At 40.7% G+C, this 15225-nt stretch overlaps 1 protein-coding gene across 1 annotated transcript in view; it reads left to right on the top strand.

Moving 5' to 3' along the window:
- The window catches only part of plcb2 (phospholipase C, beta 2), a 29326-nt gene extending 24843 nt beyond the window's left edge, over positions 1-4483 (top strand). Inside the window, exons 31-32 of the mRNA XM_050061840.1 lie at positions 1019-1102; positions 3677-4483. Coding sequence (XP_049917797.1) covers positions 1019-1102; positions 3677-3847 — 255 coding nt within the window. The 3' untranslated portion in view covers positions 3848-4483. The remainder of the gene's footprint in view (positions 1-1018; positions 1103-3676) is intronic.
- Positions 4484-15225: the final 10742 nt, after the last annotated feature.

The raw sequence follows: 15225 nt of genomic DNA, 5'->3' as shown, positions 1-15225 counted from the left end.
AGGTCTGAAGCTGCACACTCACATCACTGCACATGTACCTTAAACAACAGCACTGCCAGAGCTCACACTTCACATCGACTGACTGGCTTGTTCAACACGTACTGTATTTAACCATGTAACTATGGTTACGAAAAGACAGCAAGTGTCTCAAGAACTGAACAAGACATGGAAGAAAAAGGCATGTTACTGCACTTTTCTTTCATACATCTGAACACATGCTTACATACACAGACCACAAGGACACACACGGACACACACACATTGTTGAACTGTAAGTACTCTCACACACACACACACACACACACACACACACACACACGTGAGCATGCACACCCATTCACCCACAAACCACCCACACAGGCAAACACACACAGACCTTTACCTACTGTGTAAAGTGCAGCGGGCTCTGACCATAGGCCAGGCTTGTCCATTACTCAGAAGCTGTTTACAGGGAGCAGACTAATCCATGTGTGGTCGATGACTCACTGGGCTCTGCTCTTGTTCCTCCTTTGGCTCATCAAGATTCAGACCTGTTGTATCTGGGTTAAAGACCAGGCCACTTCACTCTGCTCCTCTCTCATCGACTCCATCTGGATGGGAGCAAAACTCCACTCACACCTCCGCACATAAGGGTCGTATTTCAGCTCATTTTGATCTACTTAATCAGCATTTGCCTGTTAATTACGGCAACTATTTTTAACACAATCACTTGTTTAATCAGCGCAGCCTCAGTATTGAATGGCCCATGTGCAATAACCGAACTAGACAAGTCCAACCTGCTGTGACTTAACTGTATCGATTCTCTTGCTCAGGTTGCATCCCACGAGTGCATTCCTCTCTTGATATACACACACAAACACACACAGGGAGAAACATGAGCAGAACCGCTCATAGGCATGAAAACAGTCTTTCATCTCTCACTTGACACCACAAGCACACACACTCGCACAGACTCAAACCGCAGATCAATCGTGTTTTTCAATAGCGACATGTGTTGTACTTTGCTGTGTCGTTACAGTCTTCAGATTACAGCCCACAGCAAGCGGCTCTGATGAAGAAACAGGCTGTGACTCTGGAGGAAATCAAGACCCTGACTAATCAGGTACACGCACTGACACCAGGGTACAATTAGGAGGACGTTGCATGGACATGTAACCCCTTGTGGACAAAAACTAGAACTCAGGAGCTAAACCAAGAACTAAAAGCCCTGACACACACACACCTGACACTGTTTTGTGTGTTATTGTTTGCCAGCACACGGTAAATATCCTTAATATAAATATCCTTTTACCATCAGGTTTTGTTGTTAACGTGCTAATTCTGGTTTCTCTTTTACGGATCACTGCCTGTCAGTGCTGCCAACTCTTTTCCAAAAAGAGTAGCTTGCGCTAGCTCCAAAAGTTGCTGAAAGTCGCCAGATGACATACACTCGTTTGAATATTGGTGATGTCATGGCACATTAATGGAAGCATTAAGACTTCACTGAATTAGATTAGATTGAAAGACAAATATTTTTATGGCATGAGAGCTTTTACGTGTGTACAAGTGCACCCCTTTTTTTGCGCTCCTAATCCAAACAGCAAGAGCGTCGGTGTAACTATAGAAACTCAAAAGAACTGAACTGCCTGTCCCAAACCCTCTTCAGGGCACAAGAAAAGAGAGGGCGAGAGCCCTCGTGCTAATGGCGCAAGAGCTGCAGGACTGCAGTTACTCTGAGCGGCATGTATGGGAATAAATTATAATATAACACATTTCTCTCTTTTTATCCTGATGGTCTTAATAGTTGCTAACTTTGTGGCTAGTTGCTCTTTTCAAAATTAAGTCACTAAGATGGTCTGAAAAGTTGCTAAATCTAGCAAGAAAATTGCAAAGTTGGCAACACTACTGCCACCTGCTGGTATGGAGAGTTAGTTCCTCTCATGCAGGTGCAGAATGTATATGCTAGTTTTTCTGCTATCTTTGCAATGTGTTCAAGTGCTACTTTTTTGCCAAAACACAGGCAACACAACAGCTGGCCTTCGTCGCCACTGGTTTTTTACATCAGTTTGATGGTGTCTGGGCCATATAAGTCCCTTTTGCACATTCCTGTTTCTATTTGAAGAGCTGTGAACACAAATGAGGGTGCTTTCACACCTGCCCTGTTTGGTTTGATTCAATCAAACTCAAGTTTGTTTGCCCCCTAAGTGTGGTTCGTTTGGGCAGGTGTGAGGACAGCAATTGCACTCAGGTGTGCACCAAAACAACCGGACTGAGACCTTCTCGAAGAGGTGGTCTTGGTCCGGTTATAAACGAACTCTGGTGCGGTTCATTTGTGGTGAGAACTTGTTCCGACCTCAATCCGAACCAACTGCAGTCACATGACACATTGTTTGGGTTAAACATGAGCATGTTACAGTCCTGGAGGACTATTAATGTACGTCCTCCTGTACTGCCTTAATATGCACATTCAGCACATTCAATGCATTAAAACATTGGTTTCTGTTGCAGCCGCGCCTCGTTTTTAAACTGTATGGTTTGACTAAAATGAACAATGACAGCAATATAGTCCACGATGACCAGCGCTAAAATCAACCTGCGTAGTTGTCCCTCCACTGTGACATTAGAAAGTGTCGCATTTATCTTGCAAGTGTACTCTTCTTCAATGTTTTATTTGCTTCCTGGATTTTTCCCACATGGAAATTCTGACCAATCAAAAGCAGCTTTAGGCAATTCTCTAGGCAATTATACAACTTGTAAAAAAAATTGTCCCTGATTTGGACCAAGGCAAGTGAACTCTAGGTCTGAAAGCTCCCTAAGATAATGACCAGTCATCAAATGTTTCGCACTGCAAACCATGATGGTTGGTAATCATCACAAGCCCCTGATTCCTGAGTTCTTGGTCCCCTGGGTAATTTCCTGTGGTGGAAATACCCTCCCACATATTAGGTGTGTCCCCTCAGTGTGATTAATACATGATTAAAATACAAACTATGCCAACAACAAATCCTCGAATTCCTCGTCAGCCGTGGCCATCTGTCCATTCAGTGATCATACGTAATGTTTCAAAGTGACGCATTCAGTTTAGGTGATTGAGAAAACACCACCACGCTCCCACCGCTGTAAATGATGTCAGAGCACTATTGTGACAATGCTTTGCTTTGGGATTGATGAAATCTTGGCAGTTATTATTGAGAGGAGAGGTGTTAAATAGTTTAGACATTGACGTGTGAACGCCAGATGGATTGTGTGTTTTTATGCCTCACCAGTAGTATTAGCTTTCAAACACAGTTTCTGATATAGAGAGAAGCAGTGGGAGGAATTCAAGCGAGTGCTGAGAGATTAAGGGACAAATGAGGATAACATTTCTATTTCAACATGCAAAGCTAATCTTTGCTGTATGTATTTAACACCATTGACTGTATATTGAAACATTTTCTTAAATACAGGCACACCGCCACATTATTAAATATCCTGAAAACAGCTTATCATCGCTCTTGTTTAAAATCAATCCACTGGATTCAAGCCAGTACTCGAGCTTGAGCTTAGTGATCTTTATTTTTACGGGTGCCAATACACAAATCCATTCTCCAAAGATTATGATAAGCACCTGGCCGAGAAAAGAAACTAAGGAAAATGTCGATGTGTTCTTTCGACGAGCCTGTAACCTCTAACTAACCTTTGGCCCCTGTATCTGCAGCTCAATCAGGAGGCCCTGAAGGAGCATGATCAGAAACTGAGGTCTCTGCCAGCAGAGGTGAAGGAGGCTGTCAATGTGTGTGTGGGCGCCCACTTTCCCGATCTGGTCGATCAAGCTGGAGACAAGAAGGTGGAGGGAGTGGGCTTCTATGGTGATGTCTTCCTGGGTTAGATGTGTAACTTTTTAGAAACCTTTTCAATACTCTTACACCTTCTTTGAACCTGTTACATAACCTACAGTCTTAACATAACTGTGGAATAGTAGAGGACTGAATTAGGGGAGCTGTGTGTGAAATTTCAGTTTAGAGGTGCTATTCATAGAGAGAGTTTTTTGGAAGTCATTAAGCTGTAATGATGTTTTTGTGGATGTCCTGTAGACCAAAAGTTAGATGAATTGGAAATTATTCTCTATTTAACTCTGTTTTTCTGTTGCTTTCACTGATGAAAAATACCCTACTACGGCGACAAATACCTTCCAGATGAAGGCCCATCACTAAAAGCTTCAGTTTAGTGCTCACAGTCTCCTTTCTGTTCTCTTAATGAGTACAAAAATAGGAATAAATGTAGCAGAGAAAATGTAGCGGCAAAAATGGGTTACCAGAGTCTGCAGGCTGAATTGAGACAATGACTCCATCTGTCACACTTCAGCACATGGTGTGTGATACTCCATGAAGCCACAGCAAAGCACTCACTCTGAGATTTAGGTGTGTTGCAGTTGTAATGAGGGTTTTGAAAGAAAAAAAAGTTACATTTACATTTACTCTTTAAGGTCATGTATAGAGCCATGACATTGGAAATGCACAACAGGCAGCACCAATACCTCAATATTCCCTTTGCAGCAATAATTTATTTTGTTAAATAATTTTCTCTGGTGATGAGTAGTTCTTAATAAACTGTGCACTGTACGTGTTTGTGTTTTATTCCTTTATTTTTTCCACGAAAAATGTTACTGTTAAGTGGTTCTCAAAGGTGGGTCGCGGGTCCATTCTGAATGGACTGCAAGTGGCTCGCGAACTTGTCATGTTGGTAATACACTTTATTTTGAAGTACACTGAATTTTCTTTATATAGTTTTTATTTTGAAGTGCTTTTTCCTGCTGTAGAGTGAGTAGCTAATGGACAATTTCTTGACAGAGACAGCAAACTAGCTCGATGACATGGCCAAATGCAAGTATGATGCTGAATATACTAAACTGTGTGGATCTTGAATTAATGATTAAGGAGAAATTTGGACCCTTTGGCTGGACCATTTGGGAACCACTGATCTAGATATTGATAGCACAGGCCACAACTGGCCCTCCAAAGGGTCTAACGCCCTCCGTAAGACTTTGCACACTTAGTACTGATGCACTTGTAACAGCTAAGAGGTGCCAGGTTTCAGGAGCAAGTTAACGGTAAGTTGCCTACTTCATGTAAAATGCTTCTTCAGAGGCTTTTCTACCCTGAACAGAGTACAGCTTAATAATATTATAATAATATATAATAAAATATTGTCAATCAGCAGCTTCAGTACACAAGAATGTGTATCAGACTTCTATCTTAAAACAATACTGGAGTGAATTGGCCTGATACACAACAAAGGCAATGAGCAACTTTAAAAGAAATGACACAAAAATTATCAAGAAATTTTCCCAACAAATAGATTAAAAAAAAAGGTAAAAAACAACAACAACAAACAAACAAATGAGGAAACGACCTAAAAAAGTGCTAAATATATCTATTTTTTTTTCCTGTAATGTAATTTTAAAAGTACACTTAAAATAATTATAAATATATTTTTTCTGTGCATTTTTCCCTTAGTTCTTTTTGATTTTGTAATAATTTCCCCCTCTCTTTCTTCAGGTTATTTTTCTTGTCATGTTTAAAGCACATTTTCAAAAGAAACCAAACGAGTTCACTCATGTTTCAAAGGTTTAAATGCTTGTGAAAGGCGTCTGAATGCAGCACAAGAAAACTGATATCCAGGTTTCAAAGGGTTAACCTGCTTTAATAGCTTCCACTTTAGTTTGGTGTGGTGATGTGATGCTAACATTACTACACAGAAGCAGACATGTATGGACAAATGCACATGTAATGACAGTGAGAAGTAGACTTACTGAATGTGGAAAACTGAGACATAATGTTGAAATTACACTTATTTTCCCCTAAGACATCTCAGGCTGTTCATCATTTGTACCTCTTTACACTAAAAGAAAGAGAAAAGTGTTGTTATTTCTAAGATTGTATGCAATCAGTGGTGCGGGATAGTTACGACAGGCCCCAGTGCAGGCTATTGTGACGGGCCCTACTGCACGCTAGTTAATAGTTAATAAATAATAAAGCGCGCACACACACACACACACACACAACACTGGCAACCACTCGCTGGACTTGTAGAGCTTGTCAGTCTTGACAAGTTAAATTAAGGCTATTATTAATAATATAAGTACTGTTATAATAAAGTTAAATATAGTACTGATAAATCAAATAAATACTGCCACAATACATTTAAATAAAGAATTGCTATAATAAAGTTAAATGTGCTTAAAATAAAGTATTCATTTAATTGAATAGTTTTTAAAAAATATATACAGTTTACTTAGAGTTTAAGTTTATGTATAATAAGCGTTTAATTTCGTTGTAGATTGCTGCTGACTATTTTACCCAAAAAAGAAAAGAAAAGGAAAAGAATGAAAATCATGACAGAGATGGGTTTGTTTTTTGAGGGCATACAGCCCATATAAATGGCACCATTTTTAATTTAATGTGAGTTTTTCATTCAACACAGGTGTTGTTCTGAGGTGACAATCTTATTAATCATTCGTAAAGTTATGGAAGTTATGTTTAGGAAAAGAAACATGGTGATGGTGTACGTTTAAATAACTCAAATTTCACTTGGTTTCACACAGGACACAAACGCTGGTCTCCCGGGGAAAGTCCTATGTTTGTTTGACCCATCTACCAACCTGCCACCTTACACAAACTTGAGCTCTTTTATACTACTTCCTTCTTTGCCCCCATCAGCGCATTGGTCACGTGATTGCAGCCTTCCAGAATTACGAGTACATACAAATTCTGGTGCTTTTCTTTTTGTAGGTCGACATACCAACAGTGCATGAGAGCAGCCTTAGAAACTCATTTAACAACAGTGGATGGAAACACTCATTAATTTGTATTTTCATTTGACAATTTTTTCAGAACATTCTCTTAAAAAATGTTGTTACTTTTGAATAGAAAACTATTGGCCCCAGTCCTTTTTGCTGACTGTGTCCCCTTAAGATCAGCCAACATCTACTTGCAACCCTATGTCACAGGGTGCATGTCTGAGAGTCCAATTGAAGACTGAGTACACGAGAGAACTGAGCACAAGAAAAGCATAATCTAGACAAAAGACAACAGTGCTATTTGTCTGACTGTCAGAGTCCAAAGGTTCAATCAGTGCTAAGAACTTGAGTAAAGAGCTGTTGGTACACAGAGGACGGTGAGGACCACTAAGGAGCATCTATAGCTCTCTCTCTCTCTCTACATTGCCTTAAGCCTCTACACTGCTCAGTAATTTGGCAAATTATGGCATGATTCATGATTGCACCGTCCCATCTCTCCAACTGACACCAGGTCTGCGATGCATCAAGTGCTCTTTTTGACACACAGCCACAATAAAGGCATGTGGACTGCAGAGGACGCAGGTAACTGATGAAAAAAAACTCTGACAAATGTTGTAAGTCAATTACAGCACCAGATATGATACATTAAATAACAGAGATTGGGCACAATCTGTCAGATCAATGAGAGCCACTTGTTTCTTCAAGTGTTTACACACACATGTATGCATTTATTAATGAGAACAGCTCTCCCCTGACTCACCGTCCAAACCAATCTGTCTGTACCTCTTATTTCCTTTTCGGCGCGACACCCATCTCCTGCAACAAATGACATGACTGACATTTAAAAGCCGAGGATCTGGACAAACCATGTCTGGGAGACACAGCTTGTGCCTGAGAGTCCTGCCACCTCATGCAAAGCACAGATGAACTGTGAGCTTTAGAGTGTGAAATCAGTCAGCCCTGAATCACCGGGCTGATAATCTTACATAAGATGAGGACGACTCTGGCAGCTCTGTCTCATACCAGCTGGAGAGGGATGGCCTGAGCAGGATCTTTGCCAGCGGAGCAACACTTCGCTGCTCACTAAAACTGGACAGAGAGCGGAAGGAAGTGCTTCTGAACACACACTCGCGCACACAAACATTTACAGAGTAGGCAATGGAGCAGATGTTTAGATGGAAAACTTGATACTGGTGGACTGAATTCCCAGTGCATGCATGTTCAGAAAGAAATGTTGAATTAAACAGCAGGATTAAAAGCAATAAGCAAGCAAAACACTAATACTAGGGTTTCACATGCAGGAAAATCATCTTACACATTAAAATATGGGATGAAATAGAGCATTAGATGTATGTTTTGGGTGCTTGTAAAGCTCAAACAAATATTTTTGTTTATCTAAAAGAGGTTTAAATCAATTTTGTGTGATTAAATTTACTGAGGGAAGAGATCAAAAATGAAAAGCGTAAAAAACTGTTCACACCAGCCATCAGTGCGGTCCTACTGAATCTTGGCAGTGACTGTAAAACACAGTTCTGCAGCAGTGTTTTTTTCTTTTGCTGTCTATTTTAATCCTGGGGAAAAAAACTGCAATATAAAACCCTGCAATTTAAAGACACAATTCAGCACAATGTACGAGTATAACATGAAAAATGCAAGATTTAAACAACATTAGCAGAGAACATAAATGGTGCATCTTCGGTCAGATAAGCACAAAGAATGAGAACACGGTAGAGAACATGCGAAGAGTATTTTTCTCGTCTTCTTTGTTGCTTCCTGTGTGAGGAAGCGGGCCTGACCCACAGGAGGTGGAGACATGATCTATAGTCCATCTTGGCTTGAAGTGGATGCCATCCTGGATGGATATTAAGCGCCCACACCACCCACATACACACCACCTGCTAAGGCTTCACTGTCACAGGCTGAATGTGTGTGTTGGATCATTCTGTGGGCTGCATATGGTGCTTACACCGCCTTTAAAAAAAGGAAAAAGGCATTGCCTTGCAATAAAACACTGATTCCTTCAGTTTGCCTGCTTTCACCAAGCTGCAATGAAGTTGTTTTTTGTTCCAAGATACTTTGCACAATCCCATTAAAATCATGGTTATAGCATGGGCTTAGCAGACTAATGAGTATTCCAGGAGACTCGTCTCCTTGCAGCCAGTCTAACTCTCCTGTGTGTCACATGAACATCGAGGGCCTGTGAGAGGTGCCTGCACCTTCTCAGAGATGCAAATTTTAGCTTCCTACGTGTGTTGAAGATACGGTACTTACATTTAGACAAACACACAGACGCATACAATTACACACAGACACCCACATACTGTAAGCCACTGCCAGAAAACACTATTATGGCTACTTGAATTCTGATACTCCTAAACTCCCCAGGCATTTTTGGAGCTGATATTCATGCCATAAAGCCCAAGTCGGGTGATTTATTCTGGCTCTTTGCACTTTTTGGATACCCCGTTGCCTGGTGATATCTCCATTACCTCTCTGGGGTAAGAGCATCTGTCTCACTGTGAGTTTAAAGGACCGAGACTCAAGAGTCATCAGAACCCTGGCAGCTGGCTGCACTGTTATGTAAGCGTAAAGATGCCTGATTTGAACTGCAAACGACTGGACATAATGATCTACACAGTCCACTTGTTTCTGCAGTGTTAATAAGTTCATGACACAAAGCGACGGGACACAAGGTTAAATCTTCCTGTATTTGTTTTACTCTATGATGTAATGTTTGCTTGTATGGACCCCAGGAAGAGTAGTTGCTACCTTGGTAGTGATTAATGGGGATCCAAATGAATGAATGAATGTGTCAGGGTCAATTAAGTGCTTTGATTTAAAACGAGAATTTTTTATTTATTTTTTTAATTTAATCAATCAAAGGTTTAATAGTTCAAAGTCAGATGTTTTCATTTGGCATAACTGACAAGTTATTACCTTTTGATCTAAGAGAAAAAATAACTCAAACACTCAAATCAAATTAAAACTATATTCCCTTGGAAAAAAACAAACTATAAAAAGCAGTACCTGGGCCTTCATTCATTAACAAGCTTTCGATAGAATAGTTCGACATTCAGGTAAATATATTTTTTGGTTTTCTTACTGAGAGTTTTGAGGACATTGTCAGCAGCCGGTAGCTTAACACAAGACTGAAAACAGGGGGAAATAGCTGGTGCCATGCCAGTGTTCCCATGGCCCAAAATTCCAAAGCCCCAAAAATGTCCATTGCTTCAAAGTCCCATTTCTCAAAAAATCCATGCTCCCTGCAGTTAGTTTCAGTTTCATAGCTGCATTTGATCCACTGATTACGGATGTTTTTACCGACCCACCGTGATGTTTCTAAGCAGCCTTTGAGCCACAGAACCCAGGTGTTTTTCGTTGACCTGTCCCTGCTTATCCAGCGACTTTTGTGCTGCCAATTTTGGGGGTTTTAAGTCAAAACATGATCTTTTCTTAACTAAAACTAAGGACCTTTTTTGCCTAAACCCAACCACACATTCACCACGGTGTTGTTGATAAATGTAACGTATCTGTGGTTTACAGAAACATAGCCTACAATGCAAACATTTTTTTGTTTTTTTCCTAAACCTAACCACGTTTTTGTTGCGTAAACCCAACAATGTGTGAAAAAAAACCCGTCAATTCGGGGTGTTGTACCGACATAGTGTGTTTATTTTGAAAGAGACTGTATGTAAATGTTAAATTTCCTGTGAAGACGGAAGTGTATTTTGAAAGAAGACAACAGGCAGGCAGAACTTGACACAGTGTCCCACAACATCAACAACCAATGCACCCAGGGTACCTTGCACGTCATATGTCGACATGTTAAGTCCACGACCAGGTTGGAGTGAGAATGTGTTGACCCTGGCTCTGTCCATATGTAACAAAATCCATCTTCCAGAACCTCTAAAGTTCACAAATTAACTTATCTTATTTGTTTAATCCTTGGGAAAAAGATGTTTCCAGCATTCGTGCTTAGATAGGCTAACAGCGTTTCCTGACTCTAGCATCATAGACATCACAGTGGTCTCCATCTTCTCATCTAACTCTTATAAAGACTGAATAAGTGTGCCTACCAAAACTATTGCTTTAAAGGTTTGAACCAAAACCAAGCCTTTTTGATATTTAGCAGTGTTAATTGACTTGCATCTAAGGTAAGATCAAAGAGAAAAGAGAACTTTCCAAGGACTCAAATTAAATCAAAGCTATACTCCACAGAAAAAGAGACAAACTTTAAAAAGCTGTTCATGGACACTCACTTAGTAGCACAAAGATCCAGCAGGTTTTAGGACATATAAAACACTCTGCTTTGAATATATCTTGTCTAATTTTTCACAAAAAGGGGGCTTCAAGTAAAAGAAAGTCACAACATCATGTTGGTACATTAACAAGTTTAAACTCAAATTGAAGGTGAGGAAAAAGATTTCACAGCTGTGCCCGTCTCTCCTTCTGTTTTTCTGTGTTCCCCACTTCTCCCTCGGTGTTGCATGTCCCCTGATTGTCTCTTTGTGTCTGTGTGCTTGTGTGTGTGTTCCTATCCTGCCGCTCACCTGGATCCTACACATTTGCCGTCATCACCTCTCCAGTATATCAAGGCCGGCTTTTCTCCCACTCATCACCAGGTTGTTGTTTCTTTCAATGTGGATCCCAGCCAGCCTGTCTGCTCACCTGCCTGCTTACACACTCTCCCTCGCTACCTCCGTCAGCTATGCCACCTTGCCATCTCCATTCCGCCTGTCATCTCCAGTCATCGGAAGTACATAACAATAAATCTGTGCCTCTGAGTCTGTGTTTAACGCTTGAGTCCACCAGAGAACTAAAGCTGACGAGAATATTTTCCCCTTCAAAAGCTGTGAAAACAGCCAGCACATTATTTTACACAGTGAAGGTCAAACATGCAGGTGAAGTAAACAATAAGCAACACACAACAACAGTCGGTGGCTTCTTCTGTTTGAAGCATACTGTGTAATACCATGACAGCTCCCCAAAAGTGAAGTCAAAATGTGGTTGGCTGCAGTATAGGTCATAAACCCCGCCCCTTCCATGTCAGCAGACACAGGCCAAACAAATTTTTTTCCAAAGATGGTTTCTGATATTTTATGTGGATTTTATCACGCTGATGTTTGTTCGAGTGTTCTAAGTGTGCCAAGTTTCATTTATACTAGGTATTTGTTGCTATAAAAAGGAGGTTTGACATCATGATTGACAGCTGTTGGTACCAATCGGTGCACTCACGATCAATGGCGCTGCTCACACTTGGTCAGACGGACCAAGTGTGTGTGCGTGTGTGGGGGAGGGGACTCAAAACAGTGTAGACCTCAACAAAGGCAAAGGAGCCAATCAGAGGAAGAGTAGGGCGGATACTGCTTTCGTTATTCTAGGAAATGCACCTTCACACGATATATTGGCTTCATTTCTGTACAGTGGAAGTAAGTGGAGACGTGCTGTCCATCCTCATATAGGGTGAGTAACAGTATAGTGGGACAATTAAGCTTTATCATGTATATACTCTCATTAGTAAAAGTCAACACTGGGCTCAGTATAAGCAAGTATTTGATTAAAAAATATAGATTCTGTAGCTGTGACATCAGCTCTGGGGGCGTGGCACACCATATCCAACAGCCTTGCAGTGAATCATGGTGAAAAGTAGAATGACAACGTGTTCTGAGATAAATAATTAAGGTTATAAAGCATTTTTAAATGACGGAGAGCTTGTAATTGTTTTGTTTTTTTGTTATGGGATGTCATGGCGAATCAGAATTTCAAAAGACCATATTCATATTAATCTTCTTTTCTCTTTTTTTAATGCGATTTTGACACTTGCAGTTCGCCAATAGCATGTTGTTAAAATGGGACAGTGTGTTACTGGCAAAGTGGGACAGCCATTCAAGTAATCTAATGGGAGGGAATTGAGTTCCCTTTTTATGTGTCTCTCATAAATGTAGCTAGTTAGCTGGATATTTTAGCAAGGATTTACTTCACACATAAGCAGTGATGAGGATTTTTCATACATTGCCTCAAAAAACAGACAAAGGAAAAAAGAAGAAGGATAGAGGGTAAAGCTTAGATGGCCGGGACAAAGCCAGATGGTGATGAAAGTGACCCCAAGAAGACCGAGGACTGGATCATGTGCATTGTTTTTTCCATTAGATATGTAGTGAAGAGAATTGCCTCGTTGAAGATGGGCACGCATGTATTGACGTGTAAACTAACCTACCGTATACAAAGCAGAAATCAAATTCAGCCTGTGTGAATTAATTAGAAGAAGAGATGTGACGGTTCCTCATTTTAAATTTAAATAAAATAAATGAAACCTATTACAAAATATTGTGAGGGAGGAGATGAAAAGGGATGAGAAGAGGGTGGGTCTGCTTTACTTGCCCACCTCCTTTAAAAAAGTGATGTTTATTGTATAGTAGTGCTCTTAAGCTATTTAGAATGGTATCATATGAAGGGCTGAGACATTTGGATCATAATTAAAAATGATGCAGAATGTAAATTATGAGAAAGTGTCCAAATGCCCAAATTATCAGTTAATTTTGCCATTTCTTCTTCTTTCCATCATATCTGCTCCGTGGGGCAGCAACTAATAGGTATGGTGGGTGTGTTGAAAATGTCACACGCTGCAGAACCACCCACCATGTCATGACAACATGCATTTTATGTTATGCACTTAAGGCACAAAGTGGCTCTTTTCAAAGTAATAACAGCCCTACCGAGGGCTCATTTGATGTGAAACGTATGCTTTTACTCAAAGCTGCATTGACAGTGTATTGTGTGCAGCTAAATAAAGAGCCACAGGAGCCTGTGTTAGCATTTAGTAGGTGAATACTGAGCAACGTGAGTGGCAGAGCATGTGGGGGAGAGAATGGATAGTTGTGGGCCTCAAGGCCGATAGTTCATTTATTTAAAAAAAAAAGAAAAAGTGAAGTACCTTCAGGGAGAATGGAGCCTGTGTGTCTTGAGGTGAGACTTGACTGATATTGTCTTCCTCTGTTGTTAATGTTGCCATCTGTCACTCTCTGTCAGAATCAATTTTTAAAAACATAGACGTGTGTTTAATATTTAAAATCAATAAAAGGTTGATCACGAACATAAAGGATGGGCTTCCTCGTGACTCAAAGTCCTTAAAGTGATGGACTGAGAGAACTATAAAAGATGCGACCGTGTCGGCAGTGGAGACATCATTTGAAATGAAACCTGGCATCTGTTATTGTCTTAAAGCCCCCAGGTGCTTTTTTTTCTGTTTTCTCCTCTGACCCAGCGAAGCCTGCATTTTCTGCGACTTCCTTTGTGGATGCAACTGTGTGGCAGACCTTTACTCCAGGTGCGGCTGAGTGTTACCCATCTCCGCACAATGTGGCCATCAAACAAATGCATTTGTTATCCATTTGTACAATTTATTGAGCTGTCAGAGGTGAGCGGGCCCGCAAGGCCACAAATAGGGCCTGTCAGGTGGGAGATGGAGAGGGAGCTCTCTGGCCCTCCATCTCTTCCACATCATTGCAGGGAAGGAATTTCCATCAGAGCTGATAGATTAAGGAGGGGGTACAGGTGGCTTATGGGAAACAGCACAGAGGATCAGCGTAGCAAAACCTATTGTTGACACAGATTCAAGTCCTCTTGTTCAACAGGAAGTCAGTGACAAGTTTGATTATTGGGAAATCTGAGACATGTTGTATTTTTACATAAACATAAAAACATTAAGCGATGCAACCAAGTCTGTTTCATGTTGGAATTTGCTACTGCATATATGCACATATTAAACCAGATTCTTAACCTCCTGAGACCTGAGCTTTGGTTTGGTGTCTATTTTCACTTTCTCCTAGCTATTTGGGATTAGTGTAGGACCTGATAAGTATTAACAAGACAAGGTCAAAACTTAGTATATGGCCAGACTGTGTATGAAACAATATAGGACTTTTATTTGAAAAAGGAAGAGGCCTACATAGTATACCAAGACTATTCAAGAGAAGGCTGAGACACGGGGTCCAGGGGCAGCTGGCTAATAGAGGGCGATAGGGCGCCGCCCCTCCTTGAGCCACAAGAAAAGAAAGATGATGATAATAAATGTATGATTATCATCATCATTATTATCATATATACACACAATATATTAATTATTCTGATCATTTTCACTTGAAACAACTCGTCCTGCCTCTGAATTTCCAATCAGATGCAGTGTGAAGTCACGTTCCGGCCCTTTGGGGCGATATCAGCCTGGCTGGAAATCGCCCCGACTCACTCTCATAGACTTCCATGTAAAATGCTTTTTTTTTCTAAATGCAGGCACTCCAATGCAATCTCCATGGGTTCTGGGAGGGCTTGCCCCAACGTGTTTTCGTCATACGTAAACCACCAAGTATCATTCATGTGCTCCTCAGATGGTCCGATTTCCCATGTCGGGAAGTCGTTCTTACTTCATTGTGTGTTCATGAGCGTTTAAGTCCTAATGTGGAGACATCATG

Source organism: Epinephelus moara, chromosome 14 (assembly GCF_006386435.1).
Source record: "Epinephelus moara isolate mb chromosome 14, YSFRI_EMoa_1.0, whole genome shotgun sequence".
NCBI classification, from domain to species: Eukaryota; Metazoa; Chordata; class Actinopteri; order Perciformes; family Serranidae; genus Epinephelus; species Epinephelus moara.
Note: the sequence above shows the minus strand (reverse complement) of the source record. Positions and strands in the feature narration are given on the sequence as shown.